Raw genomic sequence first — 18,626 nt, forward strand, 5'->3', positions numbered from 1 at the left:
AGCCACGCACGTGTGTTTATGCTCAAGTTTTAATTAAGTTATGTGTTTAAGTTCAAGGTTATGCTAGTTAGCGTTTGTTTTTTATCTAATTGTTTCTTCACTCCGTTAAAGTGAGCGTTGCCGAGTGAAACACATTCGACGAAAAGCGAGCACGTTTGTTGCTACCGCCGCCGCCCAGTAACTTAGTTCTGTTGTGGGCCGAAGTAGGCGCAATAAAGAGGTCATTCCAATGCTATACTGGTCACTTTGGTTATAGCCTGCGTCATTGTCACCACCAGGTGACAAATCCTCTTAGCAACGCAAGCAAATATCAATGGCGTTTCCTTCTTATGCAAAGTTTTTTCGTCATAGACCTTTATCAATTAGCCAAAACATCTCCCTTACTAAAACCTGAGACTAAAGCTGATAATAACGAAGGCATACATCTGAAAAGAAAAAAAAACTGAATAATAAATCCACCCAAGTTTATGTTCCTGAAACAGCAAGGAAAAAAACGTCTTTAAAGGACGAATCCTGAACGCAGCAACGAACAATAAAGGCTTCAGGAAACATTGGTCTCTAGTAGACACAACCGTTGTCATTCCGTTTGTAGATAAGAGGGAAAACAATAAACAGAAACATGCTTTCAGAAAGAAGTAGTAATTGACCAAATATGTGCGTCCTCTTTTTGTTGATATTATGCGCCTTGCAGGATTTGCTTTGATCACTGCCGCGGGCAACTTCTTCCCGATGAAGCTTTTAGTTTTTACGCGATATTAAGCCTTGGGCTCTGGCTTGTAAATTCGGCGCAGTAAAATAATGTCAGCATTTTATTGTTTCATGATTTCTCTGCTGAACTTCTAAATTTGCGCTGTATGACACTAACAGCTCTGCAACTTTAGCTCTTTCGGCTTCAAACATTTGAGACAGGTATTCTTATTCGCTACTATTCTTAGTGCTGCCATAGTAGGTCGCAATATACCAATTTGTTTGCGAGCGGCTAACCTGAGAATTAACGAAACAGCATGGGCAGCGCAGAAGTCTAGCATGGAAGGCCGCTTTACTGGTGGCGGCGACACCAACTTAGTACAAAGTAGTACAGAGAAAAAGTTCTTCCACATTCAGAAATAATGTGCACGTTCTATACGTATGTTTTGATCAAGACAACAATATCTACAGGCGTAGTGCTGTCACGTGTGGTGGGTCACAAAGTGTTGTGAGGTGATTAGGACATTTAGATGGAAGTACATATTTTATTTAATATCCTCATCGCTTAATTAGACTAATACATACATGGCAGTTAGGTACCGAAATGCTCTCATACCAATCGTATTGCTGCTTGCAGTGCACTATAGCATAACCTTGACATTCACTAGCAATGCCTCAAGAATGTATGACACAGCTGAGGCGATATGGTGGGAACAGCCCTGGCATGGGAATATTCGTTATGCATGTCTTTGTCTCACTCGCAGCCTTTTTGACTCCCCATAAGCCAGCATATGACAACTGTGAGGCGAGCGAGGACCTCCAGCAGTAGACAACATGCATGGCATCATGTATCCCATGACAGAAACGAACGATTCGTACCCACAACCATTTATAGAACACGAAGCTCGGAACTTTCTTAGATTCAAGCTATAGACGTTCCCCACGGTTTGAACCCCGTGCACTAATTTATGAATAAAACCCTTGGCATTCCTTTGGGGCTTGAGCCATTTGCCATCTCATTCTCCCTCTTTCTCCAAAACATTTCCTATATAACGTCGTAGTGACTTAACATATTTTTTCGGTACCACTTAATGTAAGTTCTGTGACCGGCTCTGAGGACCAGAATTTGTCATAAGAGCAACATAAGAATTTCATCTTAATAAGCATACCGAATGATTTCTAGGCACCCACGTACACAGGTGTCATGGTCTCGAACTGTTGTAAGAATAAAAGCTCTATATACTGATCATTATCGGATAAACTAAAGTCCCTTCGTGCTTAATCGTGAAGCAAAAATGGGTTAGTATCAATAAGAAATGTTTAACTGTGAAACACCACAAAACTGATAAATAATACACAACAAGAAAAATACATACAAAGCAGCAGAAAACAGACACACAGAAGCAATCATGAGATCATTATTTTCAGAAAAATATGAATTCGCCGCATTAAAACGTATTGTTTCCCCGCCTATACAATGAAGACCAAGAATAACCAAATAGTTGATTACCTTTCCTAAAGGCTTGAACAGAGATCTTAGCGACGTAGGACAAGGAGTGCTCCACATTGTAAGCATAAATATGGTCCGAGCCTGCACGTTGCACATCACACAGCACGTGGTACACATAACATGAACATACAACATAAACACACAACAAGATCCTACAGAGTGAAAGCGACTCGCTTAAATCTTCGCTAATACTTCGAATAAAACTCCCAGTCTAGCACTAAAACGATCCGCACGTAAGACAGATACTTGAATATCCTGAGCTTTTTAGCTTGTGCAATGTGTATAGCTTGGCCGTGTGGACGTTACAGGCAGGAATAATTAGTAAAGCAAATGCAGTCACTATATACACAGACATACATATAATTATGCCCGCATATCTCTTTCTGTTAGGGTACAATGCTAATTTAGTATGTCATGAATCATTTAATACATGGCAAGAAGTTGGAACGAAGAAGCTTTATCACCAGAGTAGCACACTGAAACAATGCACTGATATGCCACTGCTTGGAGTTCACTTCACTGCCTGGGCAACTTTAGTGCTATGCTTCACAGTGCGCATGGTTACTTCATGACGCAAAAGGAAATGCGGTTTCGCCAGCAGTATTAGAGATGTTACCTGTAATGTGCGCGCGTACATTATCGCACATATTAGATGCAAACTGTAGATTACATAACAATAGATATATTCCCACAGTATCTTAACTATGTATGCAGAAATGCCCATGCTGGAAAGGCGAAGTGATCTCTTCTAGATTTAGTGTACGAAATGCAAATAGCTTATAATTTCATATTGGAAGCTCTTTATGTTGTCATTTTCGGTGAAAGAGTGAATTGCCTTTCTTTGTTGTTCAAGCATTAGCAGAATATATGTTGGTTGCAAGCAATGCCGATATGCTGCAACAAAACAGCACTTCGAGTGAATATTATACCATAACAAAAATTTGGCACTTGCAATACAAGCGCTACAGGAGAACTTGTCAAAATTCAAAACGAAATAAGCACACATCAAGAACGCCACAAGTCTCATATTAACTGCAGACGAAAGAGGCCAATCTTAGAAGAAAGGGTAATAGACGAAGCACAACTATGACAATGATCACCAGGAAAACATAAGCAGACGTTTGGACAACAATAATCACGAGTGCCATGAAATACGTCAAAGTCACCTGGGGTGTAGTAAATAGCTTGGAAAGAGCCCATGCCGCGTCCCGCTAGTAAGTACTAGGACAGCTGCAGCCATCGTATCCAATTGTTACATGGTGTTCTTCTCAGCAAAAATACTTGGGGAGATTTTTCATATACAGGTGATGCGTTTACAGGTTATGCTTCTGTCCCATTAATAATAATATTGTCTCACTAATCTCACTAATAATATCTGTACCACTAATAATATAGGAGGTCCCCCGGATAGTTTATACTTCGGGACCTCCTACTGTAATAATGATAATCCATGTACATGTACCTCACAGTGAAAATAAAGATGACGATGATGATAAAAAAAAACGGTTTCGTGCATCTCAGTTATAGCCATAGAAGTAAATTCAGACTCTAACATCCTGTAGGGAGCTAACCTTAGGCTCTCAGTTACAAGTGCTTTGTAGCATCTAGAAATGCGATTTGCCTCTATTATCTGCATTTTTTTGCCTAGGTCTTGATTCAGAACCCTGCTGTGGTAGCTCTAGCATTCATGACTTACATGTTTTCCTGCTGTCATTATTTCGAAGTGCATGAAGTAATCGTTAATTGTTGCTTTACGTTTTACGAAAAGCGTAAAATTAGCGAGGAATATATGTATGGTACCTCACAATAGAACACGAGAATACAATGAACGGAAATAGCGTAAAAAGTACAATGTAGCCTGCTGCGTCAGGCTACATTGTACTGTGTCGAGCAGTAACTGAACCAAAGTGTGCCTTTGTGCATTGAGTTGTTTCTCTAGAAAGAAGAAACAAAATAACCTCTGAATGCCGCACTAAAACGTGCAAAAGCAGATAAACAATAATTATGATCTTCTCCTATAAACAACTTTCAAACAATATTGGCGACGTTTTACCAAACAGAGCTTGCAATTTTAGAAAAGAAAACTAGGCTTTGAATATCTTTCTATTAGGGAATTACAACTAGGTATACTCTTGAATAAATAATTTATTCACCTGTGTTATTCTGAAAACAAAGACGTAGATAGAGAAGAATTTGATAACCGTTAAGAATTGCTTATATGTATAACATTTTATTTTGCAAACTCGGCCTTAGATGGCAGCACCTGCACTTAGTTTTTGGTCATTTCTTTGTTACAAAAGCGCTTCTTTTCGATAAGACTGATCGCTTTATGATTAGGGCATGGTATCCAGGGGTAGGCAGCGAACGCGATGGTTAGATGGCATCCTCGAGGCGCTGCAGATGAAGCTATGTGATGTTAGAAAGATAGTAAGAGACCGGAAGGCGGGGCGTGACATGGTCCGTAGGGTTACGAAGAGTCGGACACGACTGAACGACTGAACTGACAGATCCAATAAAACAGGCTAACTTCTATTTTTTTTTTCACTGTTGGTTTATATTGTTTAAGGCTAGGGCCATGAGGCTTGTGCCTAAAACAAACTGAGGCTATAAGGGAGGTTGTAGTAGAGGGCTTCATATAATGTGACCACCTGATGGCCTTAACAGGCGTGTACAATACATATTATATGGTAGCCTTTCGCCGCGCCTCGGTTCAAGCGTGGCGACAAGAGCAGGGTGAAACTTGTCTGTTCAGGCTCAGCAGCGAGAGCCTTAACGACTGACAGAGCTATATACATAGGCAAAACAATGCTTTCAGAGATCTAACCTTTTTTTATAAGTTTTATACTTCTTTGCTGTAAACTAAAGGAAAGCATTATTCGGCTGGGTTACCAAACGCTCTGAAGTGAATTTGGAATATCTTAAACTTAATGGAGTTATTTTTTTAGACACTAAGTATTGGTTTCTAAAGTTTTTTTCTGGATTCCATCAGCGCACTCAACGTATGGCCAAGGCTTTATTTTAAGAATACGAGTATTCTACCAGTGTTTAGCTCTGGGCCCTGTCGTATTATTAAAAAAAAAAGGAGGCCATAAGGTAGCACCGATTGCTATTGAATGATTGGTGCTACGCGGAAAGGTACATTGTTTGGTGCCGGAAGAACTTCGCCTATATTCTGCGTGACTATCAGTTGGATCACAATATCCCAGTTGTATTATGGAGAATTGCAGCCGTTTAAAATATTTGTTGAATGTAACAGAGAGTGCCAGCGTTTTTTTCGTTCTCCTGAGATGACGTTAGAATCGGCCTTAAAACACAATCAGCGTCAATTCATACACATGATCGACGTGTTCTTATTTTGCGAGGTGTTATTTAGATTTGACTGATGTGTGCGGCACCATCAAAATGTTCTCGAGATAAAATGAATCATCACTCACTGCAAAAAGTGCCTACGTCAAAGTTCCTGTTGGCGTCGGCCCCTCGGCATCGACTACTGAAGCTGCTCAGGGAACGTGTCTTCCTCCAAAGCCGATCCTGAAAATTGAAAACTGCGTCAGCCCTTCCATCTCTTTTCATCTCATGCGCTACAGTATCGTAAGCAACAATGATATTTTTTTTTAATTTTTATTATACAGATTATATTATCACAAGCACACAGACAGGACAAAAAGGAAGTAGTACAACACCAATGCCTTAACCTGTCCCGACACTGGTTCCAACGTGATCGAGCACTCATGATCCCAGCTCCTAACTCTTCATACTTGGCATGCTTTTATGGATACAAGAAGGCCATTGCCTTTATCCCTTTATTGCCTTATTGGCAGGGTGCTTTTTTACAGTTTTCTAGCGTCCTATTCAGGTCTGCATTAATAAAACACTGCGTCATAGAAATGACTAAGCTCACTCACCGTGGTGTGTGTGTACTCGTAGCCGTCAGGATTAACAATCGGGTAAATGCGCCACTCATATTTGGAGACTAGGTCACGGATGCTTTCATCGGCCTCGTACTGCATAGATAACTGTCGCAAGAGAAAAAATAACGACATGTATAATTGAACCCACGCAATTGCTACCGCATACATTTAGAAACAAAAAGACAGAGCAAGCCACAAATTATAGCGGCATGGTTTTCGCTAATGTGAGGCGTAAGTTTCAGGCAGACTATTTCAAAGGTTTCTTTTATTAATTTTAATCCCTTGATAATTTTATTGTCACATTGTTTCCAATGCTGTACCATTATTATGCCGCCTTTTTTCTCCCTTAACCTGAGACCCATTTTGCTAGTCTTTATCTAACAACCAGTTAATTTGTCTTTTAAATTGCCTCCATTGTGGCCTATTTCAGTCATCCCATTTACCGATGTATTTGGTTGGGTTTAGGTTTTTCGTATTTATTTGTGCTGTTCTTCACTCACCTGGTCAATTATGTAGAGGCATGCAGAGTGGGAGATCCATTCCCTTGCATGAATTCCGCATTCTAGGAATACAATGGGCAAGTTTTCGTTTGCTTTTATCTGCAAGAGAAGAACGGGTCAATGACGGCATTCGCTTTTCATTTTGAATATTGGGATCCAAAGGCACGCTCCGAGGCTTCGTATTTTACAACAATAATAAAGAACAGCATCAACAGTATATTTTATACGAACAGCTTTTTTTACACCTTTAGGATAACATTTAAGCAAACAATGTAGGTCTAGGAGATACAAATAAAATATACTTTGAAACTGAAACTGCGATTTTCATTAGTAAAGCAGAAAATATACACAGCAACTACTACTTGCCGAATTGTTCAAATTTTGCGTAGCGCAATGATATGATGGAGAAGGGTGAAATTATCCCCACTCCGCGATTCGGTCCTCTTTTTTTTTTTCTTTTGAGGAAGACATTCTTTTTGGGAAACCAACCAATGCAGCCTATTTTTTGTGAGCTAGCAGAACCCAAAGTGGGTATTTCGCCGAAGTTTCTTTGTCTGGTCTTTATTGGCGTCAAAATAAAATTCCCTTTACAGCCACAACAAGGCCTCCATCCCGTGGCGCAAGGAAAATATGAAACTTCGCAGTCTATTCGATTACTCGTCTGCGCCATCACCGAACCACATGTAACCAGTGATGTTAAGTAGGTTTATCATTTTGCTTAGCACGCAGTTGTCTACAAAAGCTTCCATTACTGCTCAAGATATCCACAAATCATTGTAATTGCATTGCCCTCACCAGTGAGCGCTAAGCAGTACTTAATATTTTGCTGTTTGCGGGCACTGTCGCTGCTAATCTAACTGACTTATCTTCTGTGTAAAGTTCGCTGCAACTAAGGAACGAATCCCGTTCCAAAATAAAGCCGAAATGTTAAAACGACACGCTAGGGAACATAATTCGAATTTTGAGAAATCACGGCAAAACAGCAGTCATTCTTTTTTTTTATTTCAAGAAGCTCAGTGGGCTTCTGCATCACAAAAAAAAAAGATCAATTATTTATACTGTCTGGAACCCACACTGGATCCAGGGGTTCGACATTCTGTTCATAGGTACACCGCGCGCAGCTATGGTAGGAAGTATTCAGGGAAGTACTCATGGGCGCCATTTTGGATTCAGAACACAGATTCAGCAGAGCAAGCGACGATAAGGTGAATACATATGCTCACAGCCTTTCGAAGTGCTATATATACCACAAAATGGCAGCCATTGTGACGCAAGTGCATACTCCTAAAAGGGCGTATCTCGACTTGAAATATAACAGGCCATCTTTTGGGCAAAAATTGAATTCATGGCGCGCGAATTTCTGGCGATAAAGAAACATACACTGCACGAAGCCTTCGTTTTCGTAATAAAGCCACTGTAGTAATTCAAGAATATCGCTGTTCGCTACTTACGTGAACACCAATCAAGTCCCTTGATTCGTATGATCTGCCGATGGACGTGTATGTCACATGATCGTACTTCTTCGCATACTGCTTCAGAGCGTTTTTGAACTGAAGAGGATGTTATACATTCACATATGAGCACAAGACATTGGACAAATTTGTTTTAATTTCAATGGACAAATGAGGCGAACATAGACATTTATAATATATTAAAGTTTTTTTTTTGTACAGATTCTGTAACATTTTCAGGATTTCTTACTCATCGAGGCCAGATGATTTGTGTTGCTTAAACTCAACGTTTTTGAAATTGAAGAGGGTACTATAGACTTTTAATTTGTCTATATACCACTGTGATATTTTAATTTACATTTGTTAAATCAGTCATAAAGTATAACTTGTAAACTTTTACTTTTATTGCCAGGTTTGGTAGGCGCTCTTTTAGGATTACGTCGGACGCCAGTTTAACTTTATGAACTCTGTAGTTGCAATTAAAAATAAACGTGGCAGCCTAAAATGAAACGTTCTTCTCAAAGCACCATGGAATTTTACATAACCGAACCAAATGTGGTTGCATAATATGAATACAAAATGAAATGTTTTCGACATCACCCCGTAAAAACTGCTGAAGCAACCCCACCTGATGCGATCAGACCTACCTCCTTGTACTTCAAGTACCTCTCGAAGCGCAGCGTAGACGTCGAGTAGGTCGTGAAACGCATCTCCTGGAGCTCATTGTTGATAAGGCTGCAGAGAAGCAAAAGCTCTGTAAAGCTCAGTCTTCGTGGAAAGAGGAAAAAAAGGCTCTAACTGATAATATTGCTAGCTTGTTCATGTGTACGCGCCTGTGTTTCTTGCAGGATTACACACACTTCGTGCACGTGTTTGATGTTTGCAAGGTTCCTTCGCTTTCATCATTAGGAAAGTTGAAATTAAATATGAAGGATGACAGTTTTCGGCTGCTTAAGAGGATTCTTGTTCGTGAGGTGACTGCAGCTCTTTAAAATCTAGCGCTGAAGTGTTACAGAAAAAATGAGGACATCTACATGAAGAGCGCAGCTGTTTGGTACGAGCGAGCCAGATTTCATCATTGGTACTGGCTGCAAATTACACATGTGCACGAAGTATACAACTTTTTTTCAGGTATGTGGGGCATCACACAATCCACGGGCTGCTCTGTAAACAAAACATGCATTTGCCTCATTGATGTGCTTTTGACACACGTACAAAGGGCTTGGGAAGTTTTCAATATTTAGGGCTGTGCATATGACGCGTTGTTAACTTTCTTGAATGCTTTTTCTTCGCTTTCTGTCGCTATATTTCGGTGCCATAATACGGAGGTGTGCCTGTTACGCCTATAGCAACCCACAGCTAAAAAGAAAACACTCCAGTTAACCCTTTGCAAGAAAACTTCAGAGAGGAACACAAATTAGACTTAGTTTGCCTATCGGTAGTGTGCGCAGGCTAGTTAGGGGTCGTTGACATCATAGAGGATAAACTTGCCGCTGCGTGTTTTCAGGCAGAGCAACAGATATAATAGGACGTTCTACTTTCGACAATTATCGATCTTTGTCTAAAGTTGGAAACAAGTTTTTAATGAAAGAGCAAGGAAGGTAGCAACCATGGTTAGCTAGGCGCGTGCTCCAAAATTGTCAAAGAATGGCAGTATCTGACAATGGCTTACTCCTGAAGGTTCGAGCATGTAGTGGTCACTTTGATGCCTGACTGCGAAGTTGTGGCCATAAACTCGGTGATCACTTCTGGCCGTAGACGCAGGAGTGCTGGTACACCGATGGTCAGCGCCTCTTGCCACACATCGAGCTTAAAGGGAAGGGAGAAGCGTCAGTTGGAAATAGTACGGATTACAGTCAGCGCAGCCAAATTGCAATGCCTCTCCCATTGTATGCATTATTTTAGACATCTGTGTTTATTTCAGCGATTTTTTTAAAGGCAGTAAGAGCAGAGACATGGAAATAGAGGTTGTAAATGCTTTGGGTGCAAAGAAGGGGTTATCACATGTAAAGTAGTTATGGATTCTTCATCGATTGACAATATTATAGGAGAAAGTTCTTTTTTTCATTGCGTTGGCTAATTTTAAAATGGGCTTTATATGGAAAAGAAGCATTTAACAGGAGCCTGGAGGGAATGGTCATACGGTATATATATATATATATATATATATATATATATATATATATATATATATATATATATATATATATATATATTTATGCACATACACTCAGCGGCTACACAGTTAGAACAAAGGATAAGCTGGAATCGTTGCCAGTAGTTACATTTAGAGCAGGAACAACCATCGCAACAAATACCTTTAGTCATGAGCAGAGTTTCCCGTGCAATGCAGCACTAGTACACACATTACAAATTAGGTTTTCACTATTACGATAAGTGCCGAATGAGAATTTTTAGTTTGTGCTATATAGCATTTCGGCTCAACTACCTTCCTTTTTCTGCTTTCAATAATTTTTCTCGCTTTCCGGACATGCAAATTTACAAACTCTTTTGACGTGAACGTGAAATATGGTGTTTATAGTAATTACGCATGAAAAAAGTTACGAATAGTTGACGCTACCACTGCGGCAAATAATATTAGAATTGAGATGTGCCTGCTGTTTGCGCCTTCTCTACAAATTTTCAGCTGCTGCACAACCAATTTTCACGTTTAAATCAGATTTCACCAAGATTGCTACTACATGGTGGACATCTGGGGCATGTAGACGAAGTCTTTTGCGGCATATATGGGGATGGGTTACGATCTTTTGCAATTGGAAGTTACTTTGGTGACGCACCTACAGAGAGAGGGTGTCACGAAGGGAAAGCTTCATACGCCACTTCAAATGCTAACGCCAGACTGTTTTACCGGAATAGCGGGTTGTCAAATGACGACCGTGCTCTTACTGGGCTTAAGTTGCCTGACTTTAGGTTTGGGAGGAGGTGACAGATCGGGCCTCTCGTTTCATATGGGAGGGTGATATCAGAATTAGCTTGCCAGGATTCTTTGCATTCACGTTACCCCTAGGCCACGCAAGTACGTTCATACTGCTTGTTTAAAGCAGGGCTTTATATTTTGGCTAGTAGCTTATGCTGTCGCATCATACTCTCATACCTGAGCTTAAGCGTTCCTTTATTTTTTCATATCCGGAGTGCTCTAAAGTTATAGCAGTAAATCGTCATAAGAGAGAATAAGAACAAAATCAATGCCTCATATTAGACAATTATTATACTTTCGAGCAAGCACCTAAAACATGGTGTTCCGAGAAGTACTTTGCATTTTATTTTATTCTGTTCGATGTCCCGCGCAGAATTGAAACCTGAAATACGTTTCTAATCACGGCCATTTATTTCGGTTCATTTTGCTTTTACCAAAACGGAGTTAGCAAAGCGATGTATTTAAAGAACATATTGGCAGAAACTTTAATTTTATTACAACTCTTCTCTGAATTGGGAATTTCAAGTGTTTTTAGGCTTTGTTTGTTATACACATCAGCAGCTACATATTGTATATGAGCTCAAAAGAACAACTTTCAGATTTGAGCAGGATTGTGCAAATCTCAGTACATTTATCATGGTACGAAGTCCCCAGACATGTTCTCGCCATTGTTTTAAATCTTCAAGTTTTAAGCAATACCAATTTTTGATAGTTGAGAGTTACGTACATGGAATTCGTTCGTGTACGTCTAGTTCAAAGAGCTCAAAAATTCAGCACGCAAGAGATTTTTTTTTCTAAACTAGCAGATAGAAGAACAGGACAGTTAATAAAGAAGAAAATAGATTTGTAGAAGGAATGTTTTATGTACAAGCCGTGAATAAATGCAGCAGTGAGCGCTTCGCTTCTCTTCAACTAATCTTTGCTATCCCAGTTTAACACACAACCAATTTTAGTCTTCCTTCCGACCAGTACGTCCACGTACTGCCGACGTTCAAAATAATGACTCTTGCTTTGTGCCCTGATAATACATTTTATCGTGAATATTCTTATCAATATTAAAGGTACAATTCTTTGTATGTTGCATAACAGATACGAGGAGGCGATATTGATGTCTCGATATGAGCGTTTCGTTGAATAGTGAACAGGTGTGGTCTTTCTGTAGGGATTGTGGGTTAAACCATGAGAGAAGCGTTTCTATATGGTTGGTTATGCGTAATCAGATAGTCTGCCTAACAGCGGCTTCTAAAAGGTCTATATGTGGAAAGGGAGATTTCACATAGATGTTTTGAATAATGTGCTGCTTTCCGCTGAGAAGATGATATATTTATTTCACCTTGTACTCTATTTAAATTACAGGCTGCGGCATCAGCATTTCGGACAACTTCTGACATCTTTTTACAACTCCTTTATATATGTGCAAACAAATGAGAAAATATTTTATATATAGGGACAATAGAGGGTTGACCTGTTTAAATTCTGATAGCCATATACCGGCTACAATTGATGACGTACTGAAAACCTCCACGTAATCTACGTCACATTAATATTTTATCCACAACAACTCCATTGCGCAAACACTTTTAGAAATTGCGTTTTTGACACGCAGTCGCTGCGGTAATAATGAATCTACCGTCGATTACCGAAAACTGAGATGTATCAATGCAACTGGAAGAACACATTAAATATCGAGGAGACTCTTAAGTTCCGTCATTGAAGGATTACACGAAATCGCTAATGTCAGTCATTTGGGAATTTTATTTTGCGTACTCGCCTTTCTTACTTGCCCAGGCACTAACGCCTTCATTTCTACCGCTAATATGTCGAACATATATATAAGCATATACAGTCTTAGTTACCTACTGGTGTGATAGAACAATTGCCTATATATATATATATATATATATATATATGAAGGAAAGAAGCCAACAGTCGGCGAGGCCAAGGAAAGCGTTGGGGATGGTACTTTATTTTTTTTTTATGTTTTTTTTTTTTAAATTTTTACTTAGATAATCACAGAAATTAGTAATGTAATCTGTTTAGGGGAAAGATAACTAGACACAAAGTAGAAGAAAAAAAAAAAAGGACGTCCCACGTCCGCCGCTATGGCTGAGGGTGGCGCTGGTGAACACTCTCAAGGTTCGTATACAGACAACATAAATACCCAAGAAAGTAGCAGGGGGGACAGCGGCCGATGTAGCTCAGTTGGAAGAGCACCGGACGCGTTATTCGGAGGTCGTGGGTTCGGATCCCACCATCGGCACGTTGTTTTTTCTTCTACTTTGTGTCTAGTTATCTTTCCCCTAAACAGATTACATTACTAATTTCTGTGATTATCTAAGTAAAAATTTAAAAAAAAAAAAATAAAGTACCATTCCCAACGCTTTCCTTGGCCTCGCCGACTGTTGGCTTCTTTCCTTCATGTATTATAACGAGCACCCTCATTTCCGCCTTAATTGATCTGCTTATATATATATATATATATATATATATATATATATATATATATATATATATATATATATATATATATATATATATATATATATATATATACTTACGAAAATGACGTTTTTAGCTGCAGAAGAAATAAATAGCGAAGATCATTAACACTTCATTGTTCGTCGACGTTTCGACCGGGGTCCGGTCTTTTTCAAGACTGTGGCTACATTGCTTGTGTTTCAGTTTTAAATGTTTGAAAATTGTACAGACGCAGGAAAGAAGGACCACTAAACAAAAAAGAGGAGGAGAAAAAAGACGGCCATGGGGGATCTATATATATATATATATATATATATATATATATATATATATATATATAAGTGTGTGTGTGTGTGTGTGTTTAACACCCCGCTACTATGAAGCCATATGGAAATGCCTGCGTGGCCTCAGCGTCGCATGTATGTTTCTTCGCGCTATTGTCCTGGTAGGTTCGACTCCTATCTTTCTGATATATCACACTACCACACGTGAGGTATAAATTGGCAGCTGCTCATATCTTCTCTTGGAGACACGAAACCCGTTGATCAGCCAGTTTGCAGCCACCTCACCTGCAGCAGCTATCACCTGTCAGGACCATTCTCTTAATATTTCGCTGTCATTGAAATGAAGTTCAAATCATTTCAACTTACACGTCATTCTACAAACCCTTTACCCTCCAGAATGGAATGGCAGCTTGACATTCACCGATAAAATGTGAGCGTCATAACGCGAGCTAGTTATCTCAGCCGCGATTATGTCCCTTCTCTATTGTGTGCCGCCCTTGAAGATAGCGACAGGACTATCCCTGCTTGCGCACTTACCTGGAGGGTATCCACCAAGTTCGATAAAAGGCTCATGTCAGATGGCTTTGTGGGAGTCACAGATACTAGCTGATGCCTGCAACCAAAATGCAAGAGTAATCAATTCATGGTTTGCCATGACGACACCATTCCTTATCAGCGCGTAATACATAAGTGAGTGCCGGTAACTTTCTCACTGTTCAGGGCCGGCATTTCTAGCCGTAGTGCAATAAAAGGAACGTAGAAATCCCTGGGAAGCCTTCATACATTGATGAATGTTATCCCTTTTCAATTGGCTGCTACAATCAGCAGTTACAAAAATATGTAATTAAACTAAATTGATGAAGTTGCTGCCAGAGAATGGTTTTGGGCAAACTCCTTACTCAGAATATCAAGTTCACCTAATGCAGTGCAGTACATAACCCAGCCGTCCGAAAAGTTTCCTTTCTCTTTTCTTCTTTGCAGAAAAAACATCTTACTATCAAGAAACATCCCTCTCAGTTCAATTATGTCACAATGCATTTTCTTTTTTATAGCAGTTTATAGGATGTAACGACGAGAACTGAGACAGGTTCCTTGCTATCTTATAATTTCGTTTTTTTTTTTTCAGTTTTCTGTCCTACAATGATACATTGCACCTACCGGCAAATTATCAAATTAAAGTAGGTAAAATAGGCAAAGTTGTCAACATTCAGTAGAACTTCTTCCTGGGCGAGTTGGTTCATATTAGTCATCATAAAATTTGAGCGCAAAAAATAACCTTTCACTGACAGACTACTAAAACGCAACATTACTGATGTTGATTCGGTGAACGACGCAAAAGGAACGAGAATATAGAAGGAACACAAAAACAAGAGAACCGCCGCCGTCCTGTTGAGTTTTCGTGTTCCTTCTGTGTCCTCGTCCCTTTTGCGTCGTTCTCCGAATCAACATCAGTTATGAACCAACTAGCCAAAACCAAAGTACTTCTAAAGCAACATTCTTGCTGTAGAATAAAAGGCTTCAGAATGAAGAAAAATTCACAGGTGCACATTTTCATATTGTGATTTTTCTGCTAGGAAGCGGCAAATGCCTTAAGTTTTTAAATTTAATTTTGTGCTGTTATTTCATGGCTCTGTCAACAAACTCGAACAACTTAGTTTGCACCAAATGAACCAGCGTTCGTCCCTAGTCTTCCTTCTTCTTTTCTTTGTCCACATGCCATTGCGCTGAGATCTATGTCTTTAAATCTAGAATGCCAACTAGCCCAACAACTAACTCTACTTTTGCACACAACCAGACATCCCTTCAGATTATATATCTTGGTCACAGTTACATGCTCTCACAAAAGATGCTAGAGCAGGCGACTCGAAAGGAGTGAAAGTACACAGTGAACACAGTTATTGCTTACGGACAATTGTAGGAGTTCTGATAATTATCTATCTTTGATTGATATACCTTGAAATTTATCATTAAATACTAAAACATTTAAACGTCCCCAGGAACTGCACAACAATAATTCCTCCACCAAAATTATTTTTTAAGCAACTTCAATTCCTCGATATAATAATTAACAGACAATACTGAAATATCGAGCTAATCGCCAAATAAACGCATACAAAATTCAGAAGACGGACTTTTTTTTACGCAGCAAGAACCACCTTTTAGAAAAGTCTATCTATATTGAATATTTGCTAAAGCGAATTTGAGCTATGCTGTTCTTGACTTACCCTGTGTAGTCGACTCGTTCTGTCTCGTTGTTCAAAGGCAGTGCCCATGACCAGGTTACCGCCGCCAAAAAGGTCGCGACTAAGAAGAAGTTAACATGCGCCATTTGCGACAACGAACTCTTGCTACTGACTTGTGATCCTTTGTTCCGCCAAATACTTGACACACGAACTACTCCGACAACTACTACCCAGCGCAGACGGAAGTTGCCTTCGCGGAGAGAATTGTATATCTTATCTCTCCTACCGTTATCTCTGAACCATTCGTCCAAAGTTTCTGCCCTTCGCATGTGTTTCCCGAATAATGTTCCCTCATGTGTGCAAAGGGGCGCAGTTGGACTTGACTCATGAGTAAAACGAGGCCAGCCACTCAACAACTGCAACTCCTTTCCATCCTTGCTCTTTTTTGTGTGATGAACTAGTGTCATTGTGCTATATTAGCCGCTCCCATTCTGCTTTTTCACAACATTCGACCAATTTTTTACACTCCGACAGTTCCGCAACGTTTGATGCGTAATTTGTGGCATTTAACGCCAGCTGAAGAGACTCAATTGTCTGAAAAGCTTTTCCCATTACGATAGTGGCGTTGTTATGCATGACTTAGTGTCGGCAGTTCAAAAATGATTGGCCCTAGATTAAACATCCTGAGCTTCGGCAAATTTCAGTGTTTTCGTACACTGCACGCTTGTTTCTTTTCTGTTCCGATGTCGTCAAAAGTTTCACTGTGTGGCCGCGATTTATTCTAAACACACCCAGTGGACGCCCAAATTCGATTGCCCTGGCAGAAATTTCAATCACTTTCTTTTTTTCTTTAACCTGCGAAATATTTGTTTCTACCGGGCAACTGCATACCTTGTTAAACAAGGCTTGAGAGTGCTTGCGGGAAGGTACAAATTAAGTCGGTTCTTCTAAGCTGTGATTATAATTCTTCATTGTTATTCATCATCATCATCAGCCTGACTATACCCACTGCAAGGCCAAGGAATATCCCACATTTCTCCAATTAACCCGGTTTTGTGCTATCATTGTTATTGATATTGCCTAAATCTTTTCAGCGAATTAACCGGAATTAGGCATCGTCAAACTTGCGCACACCCTATTTATTCGTTTTGTTGCGAACTCCCCTAGATGTTCGATAGAGGCCTTATGATACGAAGGAGAGCACATGTTTGGGTTTTCTATGGACATCATAGTAGCCGGTTAATCTGAACTCAGAGTCGGAATCCAGTTTATTAGATGGAATACATTTTAAGGATTACGTAAAGTTATTTCAGTCACCGACTGGAATTCGCGATTGTCTTAGAGAGGTTGCTCAGTGGTTTCTAAGTTCTAGTTTTTTATGTCACCTGGATAAAATAAGGACCACACTACACGGTCATACCGTGTATGGCAGGGAGGTGGAACTAGAGCAGAACAGCTGCTCGCTCGGAATACATTTCACGCAGTGCTTGGAAGCTGTTGAGTGCGAAAAACACAGTTGGCGCCTATTTTTGTTTGCTCACACTGCTGCTCTAGGAAGCATCGAAACGCACACTCTTTAAAATTCTATGGTATAGCTTGGTTCATCTTTTGCGTGCATAATAGTGGCCAAGCTTCACTGCAGTTTTGTATTCAATTTGTCAAAGAAATTTAGTCAGCGTAAGTGTATCTATTCTTACATTACTATAGGAGGCTGCGTTATTCGGCTAGCTCTAGGTCATTCTGAGAGCCACGTCTATCTCTAGCCTCTATATGCATGTTTATCATCACATAAACAGAAATGGTAAAAACTGGATTCTTTTAGCACGCCTAAGCATCCTTTGATGGTATCTGTGAAGCTGAAAAATGGATGTGTGAAAACACAAACACAGATAATGGCGTAACTATTATTTTACATCTGGGCCCGCTTGCACAAAATAATCTTAAGACTATCTTAGCTAAGTCGAGACTTAACTGGAGTCTAAAGAATAGGCTACTAGCATGGCCGCTTAAGACTGGAGTCAAGACTCGGCTTCAGTCCTGACTTGTATAAGTCACTTGTATGATTACGACTCTAGTGCTGCCTTGGTTAAGACACAAGGACGCCAGGTGTCTAAGTAGAGAAATTAAGGAAATACAGGGATGCGCTGGCACTGTCCCTGCTGTAAGATGTACACATTCCGTCAATTTTGCGTTGTGTAAAATCCATGCCATTGCTTTTTGCGGCTTAAGGTTGTGTTACGAGGAAAAATGCCCCAAGTGGTTGCTGAGGCCGTTCTGGGAAGCCACTCTGGTGAACATGAACTCGAAGCGTTCGACGTTCGGAACACGAGCCGTCTTAAATAAGCTTGGTCTTTCTAAAGACACCATTTAAGTCTGGACTTAGCTCGGACTTTATCGTGCAAGCCGGGCCTGGTTCTCATCGTCAGAAGTGCCGATATATACATTAGGTTCTTCAAAATTTCGACTTAATTTTTTTACCAGTCCCCGTGTTTTCGTAAATGTGGCCCTAGAGTGCTGCCCGCATGGCTGTGCAACCAATTAACAACATCTACGGAGGCAATTTGTGGAAATACAAATTAAAATCAGCTCCCGCATGCTGGTATGTACTGCAGCCTATGTTAAAGAAATAAAAAGCACGGTAAACTACTCTGCAGTTCTGCTTTACGACGTCCACCAAGACGCAC

The 18,626-nt window shown here is 40.0% G+C and overlaps 1 protein-coding gene across 1 annotated transcript in view; it reads right to left on the reverse strand.

The window, feature by feature from the left end:
• The window catches only part of LOC146189520 (zinc carboxypeptidase-like), a 37,616-nt gene extending 21,495 nt beyond the window's left edge, over positions 1–16,121 (reverse strand). Inside the window, exons 1-8 of the mRNA XM_084603279.1 lie at positions 15,985–16,121; positions 14,297–14,372; positions 9,732–9,868; positions 8,707–8,794; positions 8,060–8,158; positions 6,609–6,707; positions 6,103–6,213; positions 5,632–5,728 (exon numbers count right to left, since the gene is read on the reverse strand). Of these exons, the coding sequence (XP_084459405.1) occupies positions 5,632–5,728; positions 6,103–6,213; positions 6,609–6,707; positions 8,060–8,158; positions 8,707–8,794; positions 9,732–9,868; positions 14,297–14,372; positions 15,985–16,088 (811 nt within the window). The 5' untranslated portion in view covers positions 16,089–16,121. The remainder of the gene's footprint in view (positions 1–5,631; positions 5,729–6,102; positions 6,214–6,608; positions 6,708–8,059; positions 8,159–8,706; positions 8,795–9,731; positions 9,869–14,296; positions 14,373–15,984) is intronic.
• Between the last annotated feature and the right edge of the window lie 2,505 nt (positions 16,122–18,626).

The sequence above is a fragment of the Amblyomma maculatum genome, chromosome 5, assembly GCF_055883805.1.
Source record: "Amblyomma maculatum isolate TAMU_Amacu chromosome 5, ASM5588380v1, whole genome shotgun sequence".
Taxonomy (NCBI): domain Eukaryota; kingdom Metazoa; phylum Arthropoda; class Arachnida; order Ixodida; family Ixodidae; genus Amblyomma; species Amblyomma maculatum.